This window comes from Gopherus flavomarginatus, chromosome 2 (assembly GCF_025201925.1).
Source record: "Gopherus flavomarginatus isolate rGopFla2 chromosome 2, rGopFla2.mat.asm, whole genome shotgun sequence".
Taxonomy (NCBI): Eukaryota; Metazoa; Chordata; order Testudines; family Testudinidae; genus Gopherus; species Gopherus flavomarginatus.
Window position 1 is genome coordinate 174,332,272 of NC_066618.1, and position 20,103 is coordinate 174,352,374.

The following is a 20,103-nucleotide window of genomic DNA, read 5'->3' on the forward strand; positions in this document are numbered from 1 at the left end:
ACTTAACGTTGTAGTTATGTTCCTGAAAAATGCGACTTTAAGTGAAATGATGTTAAGCGAATCCATTTTCCCTATAAGAATTAATGTAAATTGGGGGTGGGAGCTAGGTTCCAGGGAAGTTTTTTTTTTAGTCAGATAAAAGGCATTATATACATTTTAAACAAGCAATTTAATACAGGTATAAGTTGCAAGCCATTTTAAAGAAACAATTTAATATAATCATCATTGCTGAGCATGAAGCAATGGGAGGTGCCCCGCCTTACCCTACACAGGCACAGCCCACTGGCACTGCAGACGATGAGGCAGGCAAGGAGACTGAAGGTGCTGTAGGCTAAGAGAAGCACACTGCGCAGCAGCAGCTGCAGCTTCCCCTACTATACAAGCACCAGGGGTCGGGGTTTCAACCCGCAGCTCACCCACTCCACCCCTTCCCCCAAGCCCCCACCCTTAACCCGCCTCTTCTCCCCCAGGAGACAGGGGAGGGACGGGGAGCCTGTGTGCCAAGTCCTCGCTCTTCCCCCGCCCCCCCCAACACCACAAACCAGCTGATTGCCGCGGGCAGGAGGAGGGCGAAGGCACTAATCGTGGGGTCTGCTGGCAGGTGGGAGCCGCGGGGGGGAGACGGGACGGGACGTAGTGGAGCTGATTGGGGGGGGGCTACCAGCTGTGGACAAAGCAGGTAGCCAAACAACGTTACAGCGGAGCATTGCATAACTTTAAACGAGCATGTTCTGTAATGGAGCTGGGACATAAGATCAAAACAATGTTAAGCGAGAGGATGTTAAGTGAGGAGTTATTGTAGTATAGTATCTTCTAGTCTTGCAAGTCTTGCACCCTGACCTTATATAACAGAATGTCCCAAACAGGACAAAACTGAATTCTGCATTTACAAAATAAGGTGGGTTCATTGGAAGCTCAGTAACAAGTTAGCATTTATACCGTGTTTATCTGTATTGCTGAAACATCCATAGAACTCACCATCTTCAGTTAATGAAGATGTTAAATGACACAAATTGAAAAATATTGAACACTTCTAAGTACAGCTACCTAAGGTTTCTCGGTAATTTTGTTTTCACAATTGACTTTTTGAAATTTCTATTTACATTTAAAGCCTGTTTCGAATCTTCCTTTTGGGAAGAGGGACTTGTTTTTTAAATAGTTTTCTTCACTTAAGTCTAGTGTTTAATTTACGTTGTGTAATGCAGATATCTATTCTACTTGCTATTTAATGTGGTCAGACAAATTCAGGCTGAATTAGATTACTTTGTCTATAATGTTATTTATTTGTGAAAATTACATATGTACTTTGAGTTATCTGTGATATGCTTCTCTTCCACTCCTATTAAATAGTTTGTGTGCAACCCCATTGAAGCTTTTTCTTCAGTTTTGTATCTGTGGCAGATTCTATCCTTGCTTCTAATTCAAGGATTCTCAAACTGAGGGTTGGGACTACTCGGGGGTTGTGAGCTTATTATGGGGGGGAGGGTCATGAGCTGTCAGCCTCCATCCCAAATTCTGCTTTGCATCTAGCATTTATAGTGGTCTTAAATATATTAAAAAGTGTTTTTAATGTATAAGGTGGGTCGCACTCAGAGGCTTGCTATTTGAGAGGAGTCAACAGTACAAAAGTTTGAGAACCACTGCTCTAATTCTCCAGAGCAGCATTCAACTGCTTTAACATGCTACAAGCTTTTCTCTTCTTCCAGTCCCAGGCTCATTCACTACACATTCCAAATTCTGTAACAAATGAAGCTGGGGTCCTGTGGGGGAGAAAAAAAATAGAATGTGTTAAATTTAAGTCTGTATCATAATGCAGACACACAAGGGGACTGAATTAAGAATGCATAGGCAACCTTCAGTGTGCCACTTTCTAACTTTTCAACCTTCATGTTCTTTTAACAGTTTTGGTATGTAATTATAAATTTGTGCCTTTAGGTTGCAAATATACAGTAAGCATACAGAAAAAAATGGGTTTTCTAAACTTTTTTGGCAAAATGCACACATTAATCTTTATAAAAAGTTTCCTACTCTAGAAATTTTCTTCACTTTTTGCTCCCATTCTCTTATGGTGGTTTTGGTGTTGCCTATTAAGGCTTGTCCACACAGAACAGCAGTGAGCACTATAGAGAAGCATTTCTTCTGATTGCAATATATCTGCTGAACTGCCTCAAAACATTAGAATAGGGAATAAAGTAAAGGATTCTAGCAGCCACAAACCTGCATCTCATTAGCAATTAAAATTTCTAATGCAAACTGAGCTGGTATTCTTGAAATCCATTACAAAGTAATTAGACCATATGTATAACAGCAAAAGGATATAAACAAAAAAACTCTGTGGCGCCTGACGGAAAAAGAATTGCTGTATAGCCATCAGAGAATTAGTTTTCTCCTGACATACTTTATTGGAAGCAAGAATGTTACATTTTGTCCCCTCACTGTTGCATGTTTCCCTATAGTCAGGATAGTCTTGCTGCAGTGCTCTTTTTTTTCAAAAAAAATTAAAAATAAGAAAAATCGAGCTCTTAAATATTTTGTTTCGCTATTATACTACTTTTTGTAAACATGTGAAGGTTTAAAAAACAATTTTAACCATACACAATACTTGAGTAATCATCTATTTCAAAATTTCTAAAAAAAACCCAAAATCTATTTTTTGTTCATTGAACGGTTGCAATTTTTAGGACTTCTTACAAATGATTAAAATCCTGTTTCACCTCTTGTAGATCGAGCTGGAAGCATTAGTACCCTTGATTCCTTAGACTTTGCAAGATACTCTGATGATGGAAACAGGGAGACAGATGAACGCGTAGCAGGTGAGTCGGATTGTGTGGGATGGGAGTCCTAGAATACTAGGGTTACCATATGGCTTCAAGGGGGTTTTTTGGGCAGCAGCATTTATAAATTGCATCTTTCCTTTCCAGCAACATGTTAAATATTGTACTGGATTGTATTTTACTACCTCAGGTTTATTCCAAATCATCTTTCAGTTAGCTCAGCTGAAGTGCTGCTGTTAAGTAATTTTAGGAATGAAAAGGAGCAAAATATATCCCTCTTAATGCCCTGTCCTCAGAATACATGAGATTCTATGCTGTACTGCCATCTCCTCAATGTATTGTTTGCCACAGCCACAGGGGTACTTGAAAATTGTCAAAACCTGCGCTATGAGAGCAACAATTGCTTACTGATAATTAATGCCAATGTAACCCCAGTAAGTATGCTGGCCATAAATTCCCCCTCTGTTTTTTTTTGTTCCCAGACAACTGTCATAAGGGAAGACTTCATTCTTCTACTACCCACTGCTGTAGACACTTAGTGTAGTGGTAAGAAAAGGGACCATGTAAAAAATGGCAACTCTTTTTCTTTAAATAGATCTGCTCTTCCCAAATATTTGGTACCTGCTTGCATTAAGTGACAAATACCTTTTCTTGTCAATGATGCAGAGCCAATATAACATTGGGAGTGTGTGCTGGATTATTTTTGATCTTACTCAAAACCACCCTTTTAATTAGGTTCTAGTTGCGAAATGCATTGGTGATGCATGAGCCAGGAGAGGAAAAAACCTAGATTTTCAGTTTTTACTGTTTTCAGTGCCAGCAGGTAGAAAATCGTGTACTTGTAACATAAGAGACTTGATATAACAAATCTCTGAGGCATATTGTACCCGACTATGATATGTGCATCACAGAGTATAAGCCTCATTTTAAGATAATGGTGAAGCCTAAAATACATACTTAAAATGCAGTTGTCTCCTGTAGTTTTATCATTAGATCATTTTCTTGTTACTGTTATATAAGCGTTGCAATAGTATGGAATTAATCTGACCTACCTTCTCAAAGCTGGATTTCAGCAGATGAGCTATTTAATGAAGACTAGCTGTCCATAGCAACCTTATGAAATTAAGGATCTGTGTTTATCTACCAGGTACTTTCTATCAGCTTAGCCTACACCCAGGCCAGATAAGCATTATCTAAATCAAAAACATATATATGAGAGGTTTCTCTTTGATCTCAACCTCAAGTGTAATTGATGTATTTGATATCTGCTCTTTTCTGTGAATCACAAGATGTTGGATGAGGGAAGCAACAGGAAATGGCAAGGATAGCTGCCCCTTTTTAAGGATGTTTCTCTACCTTTTGTGGGGGGATCGCTCAGTTGTTTGAACATTGGCCTGCTCAACCCAGGGTTGTGAGTTCAATCCTTGAGGGGGCCATTTAGGGAACTGGGGTAAAAATCTGTCTGGGGATTGGTCCTGCTTTGAGCAGGGGGTTGAACTAGATGACCTCCTGAGGTCCCTTCCAACTCTGATATTCTATGATTCTTTTGTTTGCAATCGAGAGGGGTCTAGAAGTAGATCCAGCTGCAGTTACGTGATCATAGAACAGCAAAGGCCAAGATTACTTTTTGGTTTTTACGTACGTTTTCAACAGCTTCTCTCAGATGTGACCCATGTTACTGTCTTTTTACTTTGAAATTAAACTGCTGAGGTGTGTGTCACGCTGTCTGGAGTGACTCACCACTGTGAGTGCCAACCTCAGAGTAGAGTGCCAGAAAACAGAGCAAAAACCCCAAACTGGTTTTATGTTCTGTAATTAGATTTTGCCAAGCCTGTAACAAGTTTATAGTGCTTTAGGAGTATAAACTTAACAGTTTTATCATGGGGTCACAGACAGACTGGAATGCACAAGGCGACTATTTTGCCACCTAGGCAAGCTTGACTTTGTGATAGATGGTTGCTTTACAGAAAAAAACCCACAATAATACTCAGCTTACCCCCAGTCCCAAAGGATGGGTCACTTACCATGGGTCATTTGTACTCAGATCTCAAACCAAGGACAACACTTATCGCCAATCCTGTAACAAACCAACTAAAGGTATATTTAACTAGGAAAAAGAAATGAGTTATTTACAAAGTTAAAGCATGTGCACATACACACACAAGTGAGTTAGTCACCTTTCGAAAGGTGACTGTAACTTCTATTGTAAGCAGACTCTGTATACCTATAGGGCTAACCCATCCAAAACAGGTGGGAACTCCTTGGTTATCCTTAGAAATTCTTGTCCCTCAGAGTTCAAGCAGCACAGGAATAATTTCTCCTCAACAGGCATTTTACTTCCGTTCCACAGTGTTCAAGCTGTGACAGGATGAAGGCTTGGGCACATACTCTCTTCAGGGCTGTGTGGGAAGCAATCAACAAAATCTTTTGTCCGATGTCTATAGACCTGCTTTTGTTGGGGAGGAGATAGCATCTCTTGTGGTGAACTAGTATGTCACACTCGGTAATGCTTCTCCCCTGACTGGATTTATAGTTTCAAAGCAAACATTTTTGCAATTACAGAACAAACAATAAATGTTATCTTATAGAAAGGGTTACAGGTACAATAAGCAAGATTAATACATGTAGCAATTTACAAGCATTTCATAAAGTCTAAACACTAAACACATTGTTACAAGTCTAGTACCTATTTTAGCAATAACAGTACAAAGGTGAGTCAAACTGGTTTCCAGCTATGCATTTGATAGTATAAACTTGAGACCTAGGGACTTTGGCATGAGCTGGCGCTGGTCTACCAGTGTCACAATATGCTGCTCAGAAGATTGTTGAAACTGGTGCAGAATTTGGCAACCAACTTGTTGAATGGTATTTCTTGCCAAGAGCATATTGCACTGGTCAACCAATTAAAGATGGTGATTATCTGTCTGATGGCCAGACTTTGCTACGTACACATTACAAGTTTCAGTTTCTTTTATGCATTTAGAATTGTCCTTCTCAGAGTGTGTTCCAAATTAAGTGCTCCAGAAAGCCCTGACATTTGTAGCTGGTAGGGTTTTTTTGAATGAGGAAATTGAATGGATAAAATTATTTTCCCCTCAATGCTGCTGTTGGGAGAACTACTGTGGACTTTGCCCAGTTTTATCATACACTCCAGAACCCATAAATTGCGTAAAAGCTACCTGAGGAGAGATGGGGAAATTTACCCCAATCAGAGCATCAGCTCTGTTCATTGGCAAAAAACTACTTTAATACGGAGATAAGTTTTCTTGATGGTATATTGTCCCTTTGCAAAATATTGAGTTGAGTAAAGCTTCTGAAAACCAGGAAATGCACAGTTAAGGTTGCTCATGCAGCCTTAACTCTACCTTCTTTCAGCAATGCCCCATTAATACAAATACCTTTATTCTGATATCCCCCCTCCAGTTGCTGAAATGTATAAGCTCTTCACCGGCTTCTACAACCCATTCACTCTCATCCCCAGGATTCCAGCTAATACTTTTCAAGGAAAAAGTGAGGGGCAGGGAGAAGGTTGATCATGCCACCCTCTTCAAGCAACTTCTCAGTATGCATATATTCACACTGGCTCTTGTCACTGTAGGCATCAGGAGGTTACAGATCCTGACATACTCGCACATTTAGCAACTCCCCAGAAAGATTATCATGCCTATACAATTTAAGAATCACTTCACAGCCTTTTGCATTTCCCTTACACTGCTTCACAGGATACTATCTCAACCTTCAGTTTCACTTAACAATCGTTAAAGCATTAGGTCATCTCATATTCCATCTCATTGCGGACAATGTCCTTTGTAATATAAGCTCTGTGCCCTGCTCCTGACAAAACCTATGCAGTTCTGCAGAGAAATACCTGCTGCATGCTGAAGGTAAACATGCACCTCTTCCCTTTCCTCACAGACGCAATAATGGAAAACCTAGATCTCAGGCCATAATCACAACTCTGTCATGCACTCCAAGTAATTCACAGATCTTGCAAATACACTTCTACCAAGCAGAGCTAACTACTGCCTCTGTCATTCAGCATAGCTACAACAGGGGTGGGTAAACTACAGCCCAGGGACTGCATCCAGACATTTAAATCTGGCCCTCGAACTCCCGACGGGGAGCAGGGTCTGGGGCTTGCCCTGCTCTGTGCGGCTCCTGGAAGCAGCGGCATGTCCCCCTTCCAGCTCATAGGGGCAGCAGGGGGCACCACACACTGCCCCTGCTCCAAGCAGCACCCCTGCAGCTCTCATTGGTCAGGAACTGTGAGCATTCATGGCCTGTCATATAATTTCCATACCCAGATGTGGCCCTCAGGCCAAAAAGTTTGCCCACCCCAAGCTACACACTCACTTTACCTGGAGTGCATGCAGATAATAAATGCTTAGACTGCTGTCATATCCCAACTCACTACTCACAGTATCCTTCATGCTAAAACCTCTTGTACTCTGCTAATTATATAATGTACACAGGTCTGCACTGAAATGATGCATTCTGCATCCTGAAGGTACACAGGTAGCTTTTGCCTTTGCTCAAATTCATTGGAGTTTGCGAAATATAGATCTCATAGTCTAATCAGAGCTCTATTACACATGTCAAAGTAATTCACTCAAGTTCTCATATCACAGACACATCTTTACAAAGTAAGCCAACTACCACCTCCACTACATAATGTAGGTACATCTAGTGCCTAACACACTGACTGCACATGGAGTGTATCCAAATAATTCCCGTTGGCTGCTGCCAAATCCAGGGGATTAGAGGGGAGGGGGCATGGGCAATACTGTTAGTGGTCAAAGATGGAGTCTGGAATTACAGGAATATATCACATGCCCTTACATAGTTTACTGAACCACAGCGGGTGGCCATTGGCCCCTTGAAGTCTGAGGTGTCCTCAGGAAGAGCCATCTGGGCTGGTTGAGTTTCTTCTATGGTCCATTGTGAGAGCTAATGTGAGTGTCTTTGATAGGCCATCGATACAGAGCTGTCTGGCCCTAATGTAAATTCTGTCGGGTGGTTGTTACCCAAGAATACAACGCATTTAAGATACCAGTACATAGCAAATATATATAACTTCAGATACAACGATGATACATGCATATAAACAGGGTAATCATACTTAGTAGATCGTAACTTTTCTATTGACACCTTACATGACACTTTGTTCAAGATTTATTGCAATTGCATATTGTAATATCAATTATATAAATGGTCATACTCAATCATACAGCATCATGAGGGCATTACCTTCAGTAAAACTCAACAGGTTGAGACCCTTTTGATGCACATCAAATCCATAGTTTGATTTCTGGTGTGGCACAAAAAAAAACCTTGAAACTTTTTGAAAAATGGCTACTTTTTTCTGGGCTTATATCACTGCTGTCCTTAGTTCAAATGAACCTAAATTTGGATCGCTAACCATGCCTTGCACCCTCCTGAGCTCATGAAATTCCAAAGAAATCTGAGTAAGTGTAGATTTTAGAGGGTTCAGTGAGGTCAGATTTTACACAGAAGTCTTGATGCACCTTAACTATAATGGTGCTAACACACTATTATAATACTGCATCAGTCGCTTTTGATCAGGAATAATGGAAGGAATCTTAATTGCAGAAAATTTGATAGCACTCCAATGTAAAATCTAGAAAGCCAACTCCAAATCAAAGTAAAAATTAAAGGTGTTTTAACTATAGCAAAGGGCATTTTTTAAATAACTGAAAGCAACTCAGATTTTTTGGGCCTTACACTGATACCAAGTTACAAGGAACAGATCTCATTGGTCCTTCTAAATGTGATGTTACAGAAATGGACTATGAACTGAGTAATAAACTAATAGCACAATTTTGCATGACATTACTATGTCAGTGGTGATGTATACAAAATATTTTAGTCTTAAAAAAGTGACTTAAGAATTTTGGAACAGGTGCAAGTTTGAATACTGATCCTTTGTGGCTAGGACCATTTAAAGTTTTTGAAAAGATCCAGAGAGTTTGAATCCTAGTATAGCTAAAGGCAACACAAATCTCTTTCCCCTGCTGCTGTGTGAATGATCCACCCAAATGATGATCTGACTGTACAGTATACAGTGTTGTTGTAGCTGTGGAGATCCCAGAATATTAGAGACATAAAGTGGGTGAGCTAATATATTTTATTGGACCAACTTCTTTTGAGAGAGACAAGCTTTCGAGCTACATGGTGATGCACAGTTCTGTCAGAAACACACAGAATAAACTACTATAAAAGATTGAAAATAATTTTATTTAATCTTTAAATGTTATTTTAGCATAAGGAAAACTGTTTCCAGCACTGGACTTTTCTTTCTTTTTTTAAATTTTCAGTGTCCCTTTAAATAAAATCTGAGCTACAATTGTTGCTCTTAAAGTACCTCTTAGTTGCAAAGACAACCTGTTTTTAAATTTGCAAAATAAACTTGACTAACGTAATCCCTCTTCTTATTCTTCTCTTGCTTTCTCTCACTTTTTCTCCTCTTGTCTAAGGAGATACTTTGATATCATAGTGGTCTTAAGAGTTTAAATTTCAGTCTTGGGAAGAAGTGAGGGCATAATCTAATATACAAGGCTCCTTTTGATAATAGTTCATCCTAGCTCTTGAAATTAACTACCTTTTCATACTGCTATCCTCCCTTTTAAAGATTTCTCTAGACAGAACCCATAATTTCTGATTTTATTGTTGTGCCCCCTTGAAAGCAGTAAGAAAGATAGAAAGCCATTGTATTGATCAGTAGCTAAAATAAACTGGTCCTGATTTGTTTGTAAAATCAGAATTGTGCCATGGCTAGTCACTATTAGAACCCACTTTGCTACATTCAAAGAATATAGTGGCAAAAATTTGATACCTGCCAAATGGAAGTCCTTGTATTGCTCTTCTTGTCATAATGTACAGCACTCTCCTTATTTTCAGACTTCTTATTGTAACAGTTCAAGGCATCTGTTTATTTGTCTATTCCAGTTCTCAGTATTGATGTTCAGTCTTCCTTGGTGAATTCTATAAGCAGAAAAGAAAATGGTTTTGCGCACTTCAGTTTTGCCCGTCCATTTGATCCTATCTGTAGTTGAAGTGGCTGGGGGTGGAGGGCAGGGTCTCATGTGAGCTTATCTGGGGAATCTGATGAAGAGGACCTGTACTGTGACTGAATTTTTTTCATCTTCATTTCTTTTGGGGGCGGAGGGGGGAAGATGTAAGACATGAAAATTCATCAGGCCGGATATGTGAATTTAGATGACAAACCAAATTGCAACTTAAAGGAAATTCATTTTGCTGCTTAGACCCCTGATATAATACATCAAGACCTGGGTATCAGAAATTACCTATATACATATTTAAACAATCCAAAAAGAGTGATCCAAAATTCATTTGTCATTGAAGCTTGTGATATTAGGGGAAAATTGCCCAAAGCTAACTCATTTTTCTGGAAAATTGATTCAGTTGTATACTTGATTTTTCTTTCACCTAAAATCATGGTTTATTTTAAGTGAGTTAATTGAAAACAATTAATAAAAGTTGATGTTGAAGAGATGATGGGGTTTAATATTCCTCCTCTTAACATTCATTATGGTAAAATAACAAGCTAATGAAAATGGGTTTCATTCCTACAGACTAATAAAGAATGCAGACTTGCAATCAAAAAGCTATAGCATCCTGTATTAAGAGAATGGAACATAAGAACTGAGGCTTCTGCTCCATCTTAAATTCACTCTGTGGTATAGAAATATTGTAGCGATTTGAAATTATGTTAATTGAAATTTGGAAAATGTATCCAATAACTACTAAACTATACCTGCTAGAGCTGTCGGTTTGGAAATTTTAGGCATGTGATGCCTTGATTTGTGTAATTAATGAATGTAAACTAACTGAAAAAATCAATCCCAACTGTCAGATCTGTCAGTTCCATTCTTCCCTTCCCTATCACTCTTCTTTTTTCTTCTGTCTGGCTCTCCCTTCCTCCCTGCATCTACAAGATGTTCTAGTAATCTCATTACCACAGATGAAATGGTCTCTTACAGTATATAACTACTTATGCTAAATAGTCCATTCCACTTTGTATTTAGCTGTGACATGCTGAGTATCTTTCCCTGCTCCTGAAGAAGAGCTCCCTATAGCTCGAAAGCTTGTCTCTTTCAGCAATAGAAGTTGGTCTGATAAAAGATATAACCTCACCCACCTTCTTTCTCTCTAATATCCTGGGACCAATGTAGCTACAGTAACACTGCAAACATAGTGACTTCAGAAGATACAGTATGATAGGAATAGAGACACTTGCCTATACAGTAACTGCCTTTACACTGTCATGTGTGAAATACTATGGAAAAAGGCTGACAAACTCTGATTCAGAGAGAAAATATTACAAATTTCACTGAAGTAACGTGAATTGTACTACTTACAAGGATGTATTTGATCAAGTGGCTCTCCAAGAACCAGATACCAAGCTGAGTATAGTTCAGATATTTATTGCAACTACTTAATTTTCTTGGTGCAGAGAGAAGATTAGTAACATAACATAGCCCTGCACTCCTTCTGCCTGTCCCCCTGCCTTCTCAGAAGTATTCTCTGACCCTTTCTTTCAGAGTGTTTTTAAACTGGAGTTCTCAGCCTTAGGGTTAAGAGTCTCAAGTGTCTAATGATTTTGAGATTCTTAAAGAAGCCTGGTTTTTAAGAAAGTGTTGAGTCAACCCACCTTGAAAATCAAGCCTCTTTAAGGTGTCTCAGATTAGTCACTCACAAATTGAAGCACTGAAAATAATCGTGGTTTTTTTTAAATCTTGACCCTAGTAAGTTACTTGGAAGGTTCAACTTCACTAGTGCAGGCTCAGTGCTTTCCTAAGGCAGCTGAAGGCAATCTGAGCTCTTCTTCCTTGCAGGAGGAGCAAGCAACCCCAGTCTCTTGAAGCAAATTCTACCTGGATAGTTTTGCCTTCCTAACTTGGAAGGTGAATAGACTACAGAAACCATTGAATTTTAAGGCACAGTGCTAAGTTCAATGATGTCCTCCTGTAGGGAGATGAGCCACATTCTGAGCTCCAGCTTCTGAATCTCTGCTTTCCTCACAGAGGTGGGAGGAAACTCAATTTCTTCCTTAAGAGAGCTGTCTCATGCCAAACACTAAGGGCTTGTCTACATCAGAAAGTTGCAGCGCTGGTGAGGGAGTTACAGCGCTGCAACTTAGGAGGTGTACACATCTGCAGGGCACCACCAGCGCTGCAACTCCCTGTTTGCAGCGCTGGCCGTACTCCCGTTTTGTCTCGGGTGTAGAGGATCCAGCGCTGGTGATCCAGCGCTGGTAATCAAGTATAGACACTTACCAGCGCTTTTCTTGACCTCCGTGGAATAAGCAGGTATCCCAGCATACCTGAGGAAGCCTCTGGTAATCAAGCTGGTCTCCTTCCCCGGCTTGCTCTCGCGTTCCCCGAACCCCGAGCAAGCAGGTCTCCTTCCCTGAGGTTTGCTGGGTGGTTCCGGCAACGCGAGAGCAAACCGGGAAAGGAGACCAGCTTCGCCGCGGTTTGCTCTCGCGTTCCCCGAACCCCGAGCAAGCAGGTCTCCTTCCCTGCGGTTTGCTGGGTGGTTCCGGGAACGCGAGAGCAAACCGCGGGGAAGGAGACCAGCTTCGCCGCGGTTTGCTATCGCGTTTCCCGGAACCACCCTGCAAACCGCAGGGAAGGAGACCTGCTTGCTCGGGGTTCGGGGAACGCGAGAGCAAACCGGGGAAGGAGACCAGCTTCGCCGCGGTTTGCTCTCGCGTTCCCGGAACCACCCAGCAAACCGCAGGGAAGGAGACCTGCTTGTTCAGGGAACGCGAGAGCAAACCGCGGCGAAGCTGGTCTCCTTTCCCGGGTTTGCTCTCGCGTTCCCCGAACCACCCAGCAAACCGCAGGGAAGGAGACCTGCTTGTTCGGGGGTTCGGGGAACGAGAGAGCAAACCGGGAAAGGAGACCAGCTTCGCCGCGGTTTGCTCTCGCGTTCCCCGAACCTCCCTTGAAGCCGCCCAACAGCGCTGCAGTGTGGCCACATCTAACACCACTTGCAGCGCTGGTTGCTGTAAGTGTGGCCACTCTGCAGCTCTGGCCCTATACAGCTGTACTAATACAGCTGTAACAACCAGCGCTGCAAAATTTTAGATGTAGACATGGCCTTAGACTAATTCGGATTGCTCTTGATAAGCCCTCCCTCCAGGTTGCCTAATGGGCTGTACCTGTTAGCTGGTCCATCAAACCTGGCACTTAAAACAGTCCATTGGATTATTTATACATGCTGCCCTTAGATCACAAGAGAATTAAACTCCCTGACAACAAGGTACTGATACCATACAGTGGTCAATATTTGCTAAGTTATCAGGCAGTGTAATTTTTCTCTTAAATAAAGTAAAAAAGATCTCCCCAGCTAGAACTATCAGCATATATTGATGTTGGTGCTGGCCATTGTTGTATGATAAAGAATGCAGTAACAAGACATCATGAAATGAAGCTACTTGTTGAAATATGCATAATTCTCTCTCAAATAAAAAGTTAACTCTGAATGATATTTTTAAAGATTAATCAATATTCTGGACTAACATTTTACAAATCATGCACAGTAAGAAAAGGCAAATGCTGACAAATGTACACTTTTAATTTTTTTTTAAAAAGGCAAATTTAGGTTCCTGAAAACTGAAATTTTGTCAGGTTGGTGGGAGCTAAAATAGCTGAGTTATACACAGTAAGAAATGAGATGTGAGACTTAACAGTGTCAGTTTTATTTTGTGCCATATAATGTGGTGGATTTGACATACTGTAGAGCTAATGCTCCTCAGATATTTGTCTCATTTAAAATCTTAAGCCGTTTAAAGAGAAACATGCAGCAGAGTAACCCATTTTGATAGGAACAAGCAGGTAAAGTCATAATGGTTGTGGTTTTTATTCCTTCAGCATCATTGCAGTTCACTCAAATTTTAATTCTTGCCGTCTGACATGGGTTTGTCTGACATGGGTTTTTTGGCTTTCTATGCCTTCAGTCATATGTCTCTCTTATTTCTGCTTCAGTTTTCCTCAGTGGGATTCCTGAGTTTCTCCACTTTGTTTTTTACCAATATTATTTTACATTTATATCATTCTGATGCAGGGCACTTCTGATCTGCAATTTTTCTGTAATTTATTTTTTATCATTTTATAATATTTTAAAGAGATCCAGAAATATGAATACATGCTCACTTTTTGTTAAATGATGATTTTATCTAAATTCAGTTACATGGTTTTTATATTTTTCAAAATTGAATAAATCAACACATTACTATTTAGAATCTAACTATAAACTTGTGTGATGTTCATATGTTTAAGCAAATACTAAAAATGATTAGTTATGTGTAATTTTCAGTAAAAACATTTTCTAACTTGGTTGCACAGAAAGAAATGTTTGCAGATCAGCATTGCTGACTAAAGAGATCTTTTACATACTTTCTCATCAGATCCTCAGTTGTGCTTTTGTACTGCTGCAGTAAAATTCTGTGCATCAAACAAGTTACTTTCATATAGTAAATGTGATGTACTGTAGTTACTACTTCAGTTTTGATGGATAAATGCAAACTGAGTGAATCTTTTTTCCATGCACTCATTTATAGTCAAGAGGCTCTTGTTAATGACATCCAACAGGGAAACTGAATTATTTGTATATTTTTATCCAGCACTGAGTAATACGTCTTACAAACAAGAGCCAATTAAATGAAGCACTTTGTTCATGGCATTGTCATCTAAAATAGTCTTTCAGAATACTCCAGTAAAGTGTTTCTAGGCAATGAGTGTGTGAAGAATATATTAAACTTATTTGACAGAGTTAAAGCATCATTAGCTTCACATCGGTATTAAAATTAAACTAGTTTAGACCATCTCAGCTCTCTAAAGTAGTTTTAGCTAATACTTAAGTATATAGTTTTATCGCTTATAGTTAAATACTGAACTACTTCATTTTCTCTAGGTAACTGACTATTTGGTATTTACCATAAGTATAATTGCCTACATTTGATATTCAGACTAATGCGCATACCCTGTACCTGGCTGAGTTGAATCAGTAAGGTGTCTGGACACTGATAACTCCCTAAATAGGTTCCCTCAAAAGATTTAAATGTGAATGGCTGTGAAAAGGAAAGTTGTTAAATCCTTTTACATAGGTTCAAAGTATATTTTAAATTGACAGCCACTGTATATCTGACCTTGATTTTTATAACTTTCAAGATAGCGGCACTGTACTCACATTTAAAAAATACTAGTTAGAATAAACTTTATTGGAACATTGTTAGGATAATTCATAATGGAGACGTTGAACAGCTCAATTTTATTATAGTCTTTGAATCTCCAATTTTGAATCTGAGTTCAACTGACCTTAGTTTTAGAACTGTAGTATAAGTAAAAACTTTCAGAGGAAACATTACTTATGAATAAGTGAGTGTATTATAAGCTTCCTCTGAGGACTCTGAGATATATAGGTCTTTCTTTTAGCAATGCATATCTAAATTTGTTTTTGACTTGTTGCAGTAACTTCACTTCGTCTTGTTAAAGTGAAAAATCCAATTCTACTTCTAGAAAATAACAGAAAACTCCATAGCAATGTTAACAAAAAACCTTGTAAATGACATTTTGGTAACTGTCTCATAGCAAAAAATACAGCGAGATTCAAACTTAGAGATGTCTCCATGGCATTTACTCAAAGTAGCAAAATAGTATGTAGTTTCTTTATTATAAAACAACCTTAAATAGTTTAAAAGGACAACAATACCATGGCATTCTAAATTATTTCAGCTTTGCCACACAAACTGCTTCCACTACCTCTAACTCTAGCTTTTTAAAAAACGTTGCCCTTTGTTTTATCCCAAAAAATCACAGCATATTAGTTAGTAGGATTTGGAGAGGGAAGGGGTGGAAGCATCATAACATTTTCCTCAATTTAATGCAAAGTTAAGATACATATTATAGTAATTTTATTAAAAACCTACAGCGATTCCTTGTCAGACAGCTTGAACTTACAGTTTTGTTAACTGTAGACCGCTATGATTATGGAAAATGTTCACCAGTTTGCTTTCAGGCCAACTCTGCTGCATGTGTCCATGAGTTCCATAAAGACCGCATGCTTTATGTTTAATACAAACTGTATATTTTTTTTACACCCATCCTTGCTTTTTATATTTTATTTTTGTTTCCCTTTCCTTGGTTGGATGCCTGTGTGTGTTTAATCCAAATCCCTGTCCAGTCCTGGAGTTTGAACTACGGAAAGCCAAGGAGACCATTCAGGCCCTCCGAGCCAACCTGACTCAGGCTGCAGGTGGTGTACATAAACCTTTTTTTAAGTCTTTCTACTTTGACAATGTAGAGTAGCTGAGCTCTTTCTATATAAAAGAGAGTAAATTTTATGTTAACTTTTTTTTTTTTTTTTTGCAGAAAATGAAGTTCCTTTGCAGGAACGAAAAAATTATAAATCAAGTCCTGAAATTCAGGTAAGTGGTTGATAGAAATTGAGTTAATAACCCACATACAGCTGTAGCATAGCAACCATAAGGAAGGTGAGCATAAGATTTACAGTTTTCATTGTTTTCTTTTTTCCAGGAGCCAATCAAACCTCTTGAGAAAAGAGCTCTAAACTTCCTAGTCAATGAATTTTTATTAAAGAATAGTTACAAGCTTACTTCAATAACCTTTTCAGATGAAAGTGATGATCAGGTAAAGTTTGGTTAACCTTTCTGATAACAATGTTTGCCTGCATTTCTTGTTTTCAAATCTGGGTTTCTTAAATTTGTTTTTGATGTCAGAATAGTTCTTGAATTGAGCTCTGGTTTTGCAAACTCTTACAAATGCACTATATGATATGCACCTGAGTTATCCCACTGAAGTTAGTGGGACTACTAGCATGCATAAAATTAACGTTGGTCATAAATATTTTGCTGATTAGAGCCATAACTTGAAAATACAGGAGCACTAAGTAATACATCAAAATAGGCTTTGTTTTGAAAACGTGTAAATAAGGGGCTGGTGAGCACGTAACAATGGGTAGAACTATATTTCAGAGCATTTTGTAATTTGGTAATCCATTATCCAGTTATAATTTGTAAATGCAAAACTACCATATATTTTCCAACATGCTGACACAAACACACAGTCACTCTTAAAAGGTGTGTTGAAGAATTTAATTGTAAAATTTTGAACATTATCTTCTGAAAACCTTCAGTTGATCAGTTTTTATTACAATAACCATTTTATGTATCAATTTCATGTGTATTCTAATTACAGCGCATAGAGAGTGAAATGAGAAATTAATTTTCTAAACAGTTTGCTATGCATTTGTCATCAGAAGTAGCTATATATGGAGAAAAAATAGTCCATCAGAGTAACAATTCCAAGTTTGTGTAGTGATTTTCCTCAGTTTAGCATCTTTAGAAAAGTTTGATTGTCTGCTCGTTTCTGGGTTAATGTAGGCAGTCCCCAAGACTTACAACCAACATGCAAGGGAAGAGTTCTGGTCTTCTACTTGCTTAATACTTCCCAGCCAATCACCATGTCAGTAACGGAATTATGACCCACAATGGAAGCTTTACCAGTAGGGGAAAAAACAATGTTTTCAAAAATTCAACTTTATTTTACATGCCATGAAACAAATACTAAGAAAATGATCATATTCTGCTTGCTACTTTGAAGTGAATTTATCAGTATGTTTAAATAAGTTAAAGCAAGCAATCCTTCCCCAGCATAAAATATTGTGCATCAGTTTTCATTAATTTATACAATACCTATTTCTCAGTCAAACAGTATACAATATTAACTCTCAGAATTTACTTTGTTTTTAAGGTGTGATAAAAATGAAGTAAGGGATGGGAATTACTATTACATAGTATTGGTTAATAATTTGTAAATCCACATAGCAGTGGACAAAATGCACGTCTTTATGAAAAAACTTAAATGCTACCACATACTACATAAAAATTTCTGTTATGTTGAAATAGTGTGCTACAGAACGATTTATCTCTCTCAAAGAATTCTATGAGGCTTTCTGTTAAGTGCGGAGTCCTTAATGTTCATTTCTGCTCTTCAGATCGACTCCATAAAAATTGTTGGTTTGCACGTATGTCTCATGTTATATACTAAATGTGTTCAAGGAAAGAAAATTTAATGGCCAACCCTGCAAACTCAACCCAGTCTCTGAGAGTCAAGCTGGATTTTCTGATTCTCATGCATAATCAGCAATAACAACTTATGTGGGCCAAATTCTGCCCTCAAAGGAAAAAATAAATTCTAGATCTCTAATATAAAACAGGAATGTATGCTTGAACAGTGGAAAAGAATTGTACAAAAATGTCAGCATTTAATACCTTTGAAGATGCTCTTTAAGAGTGTATCTGCACAGCTGCTAGGAGCATGCTTTGCAGCATGTATAGATAGATGTACACAAGTTCTATTCAAGTTAGCATGCCAAAAATAGCAATGTGGTCACTATGGCTTAGTTGGTAGCTTAAGCTAGCTACAGGTGTCCATACTCAAGCTTAGACAGATTTGGGTGGCTAGCCCAAGCTGTCGTGGCAGCAGCCACACTGCTGTTTTTAGTGCATCAGCTCGAAAAGAGCTATGGCCTGCCCATCTCCCTACCCTGGGGAGCACAATCCCAGCTGCTGAGTAGACAAACCCAAAGTGACACAATACTTGAATAATCAAATGTATTTTAATGTCTTACGCATGTTCTTCCCTTTTCTTACATTAGTTATTTTAAGCGTACTTAATACTGGAGATAGAAATAATGCAGAATAGTCAAACAAGAAAATAGAGAACTTTAGGTGATAGTCTAAAAAGATAAAATGGTTCTCAGGTTTTGAAATGTACACAGTTACTGTGATTGAGTGGCCAACATGGGTGGCGTATAATGGAGGCTGATGGAGACTAAGCCTCCCCAAACCTCATGCTGGAGGGGAGGGGCAGTTGTGGATTTGGGTGTTGGGGGGGGTGGGGAAGGAGAGAGAAGCGATGGAACGGAGGTGGAACTGGCTTGGAGCTCCAGCTGTGGCCAAGAGCTCAACCCAACCAGGGCCTTCCGGGGGGCTGAGAGCAGTGAGTGGGGGTGGGACCTTGGCTGGAACAGATGGGGCAGGGAGCTTCCTATCCTCCCCGAGGGAAAGCCTCACCAGCCACCCATGGTACCCAATATCAAATGTGAATATGCACTCAAATAACCAGTTATGTAAGTACTGGATTATATGTGCACACAGTTTTTGAGACTTTTCATTTTTGAAAATTTAGGCCCCTGTATTATTTATAGATAGATAGATACATAGATGCACTATAATCCATGTGTATGTATAAGGTGGAATTTATTTATCTATTTAAACTTTGAGGAGTAAAAAGACCCCTGCATCAGTGGTATAATACCCTTCCACCAGCTGCCTGCTTTATGCTAAAAATTTGCCTGACTGGTATACCTGATAAAATCCACACACCTTATGAAAAAAACAACTACTTATATTGCCAGATGTGCATTTTGGAAGGCTTCCTAATGCAGATCTTAGAAGTTTCTTTGGGGTAATACTACTTTCTGCCCTGGAGCAGCAACTTTGACTTCTTCTGTTTTTCCCTTCAATTGGGTATAAGCAGCTCACCTTGCATTCTCCAAATTACCTTGACATTTTGGCGTATGTATTGTTCTTATGCACCTACGTACATGTAATGAAGTGAACAAAAATTCAAGAATAAAAAGTGTGCCATAGACTTCTGACACTGCTTTTAATCTTTTCAAGGATTTTGAACTGTGGGATGATGTAGGATTGAACATTCCAAAGCCTCCAGACTTGTTACAACTCTATCGTGACTTCGGAAACCATCAAGTAACTGCAAGAGATGTTGTGGATGTAGCAGTTGGTGTTGAAGAGGATGAGTTAGAAGTTACCACTCCTACACTAGGGAGCGTGCCTGTATTTGGAGTATCACAGTCAACAGAAGTAAGATTATTGTTAAGACACTTTTATGCAGGTTTGTTATGTAATGTCATAAGTGGAATTTGCTAAATTGTTTTCATTATTTTTATCTTGCATTTAGCAATTCTTAATAATGCAAAAATTAGAAGATCAAATTAATACATTAAACAGTGAGAAATGGTCTTTGACGGAACAAATCCGAAGACTTGAGAGGTATGTATTTTAGATTTCGCAGCATTTTACATAAGAATATATGTAAAATATTTAAAACAAAAATTCTCATAGGGGTTGTCTCTAGAACTGACAATCTTACCTTTTAATATATGGAATTTTGTTAGAACCAATAGAATATTTCAAATTTTTAAAGCTTTTTAAGAGCTTCTGTTACATACAGGTTGA

At 38.8% G+C, this 20,103-nt stretch overlaps 1 protein-coding gene across 6 annotated transcripts in view; it reads left to right on the top strand.

The window, feature by feature from the left end:
- RELCH (RAB11 binding and LisH domain, coiled-coil and HEAT repeat containing) overlaps window positions 1-20,103 on the top strand; it is a 124,635-nt gene that overhangs the window by 18,354 nt on the left and 86,178 nt on the right. For 5 of the 6 annotated variants that reach the window (XM_050939868.1, XM_050939869.1, XM_050939872.1 and 2 more), the window contains exons 2-7: window positions 2,724-2,813; window positions 16,005-16,076; window positions 16,193-16,248; window positions 16,358-16,471; window positions 19,528-19,728; window positions 19,826-19,917. In XM_050939868.1, coding sequence (XP_050795825.1) covers window positions 2,724-2,813; window positions 16,005-16,076; window positions 16,193-16,248; window positions 16,358-16,471; window positions 19,528-19,728; window positions 19,826-19,917 — 625 coding nt within the window. The remainder of the gene's footprint in view (window positions 1-2,723; window positions 2,814-16,004; window positions 16,077-16,192; window positions 16,249-16,357; window positions 16,472-19,527; window positions 19,729-19,825; window positions 19,918-20,103) is intronic. The other variant, XM_050939870.1, reaches the window with a different exon arrangement.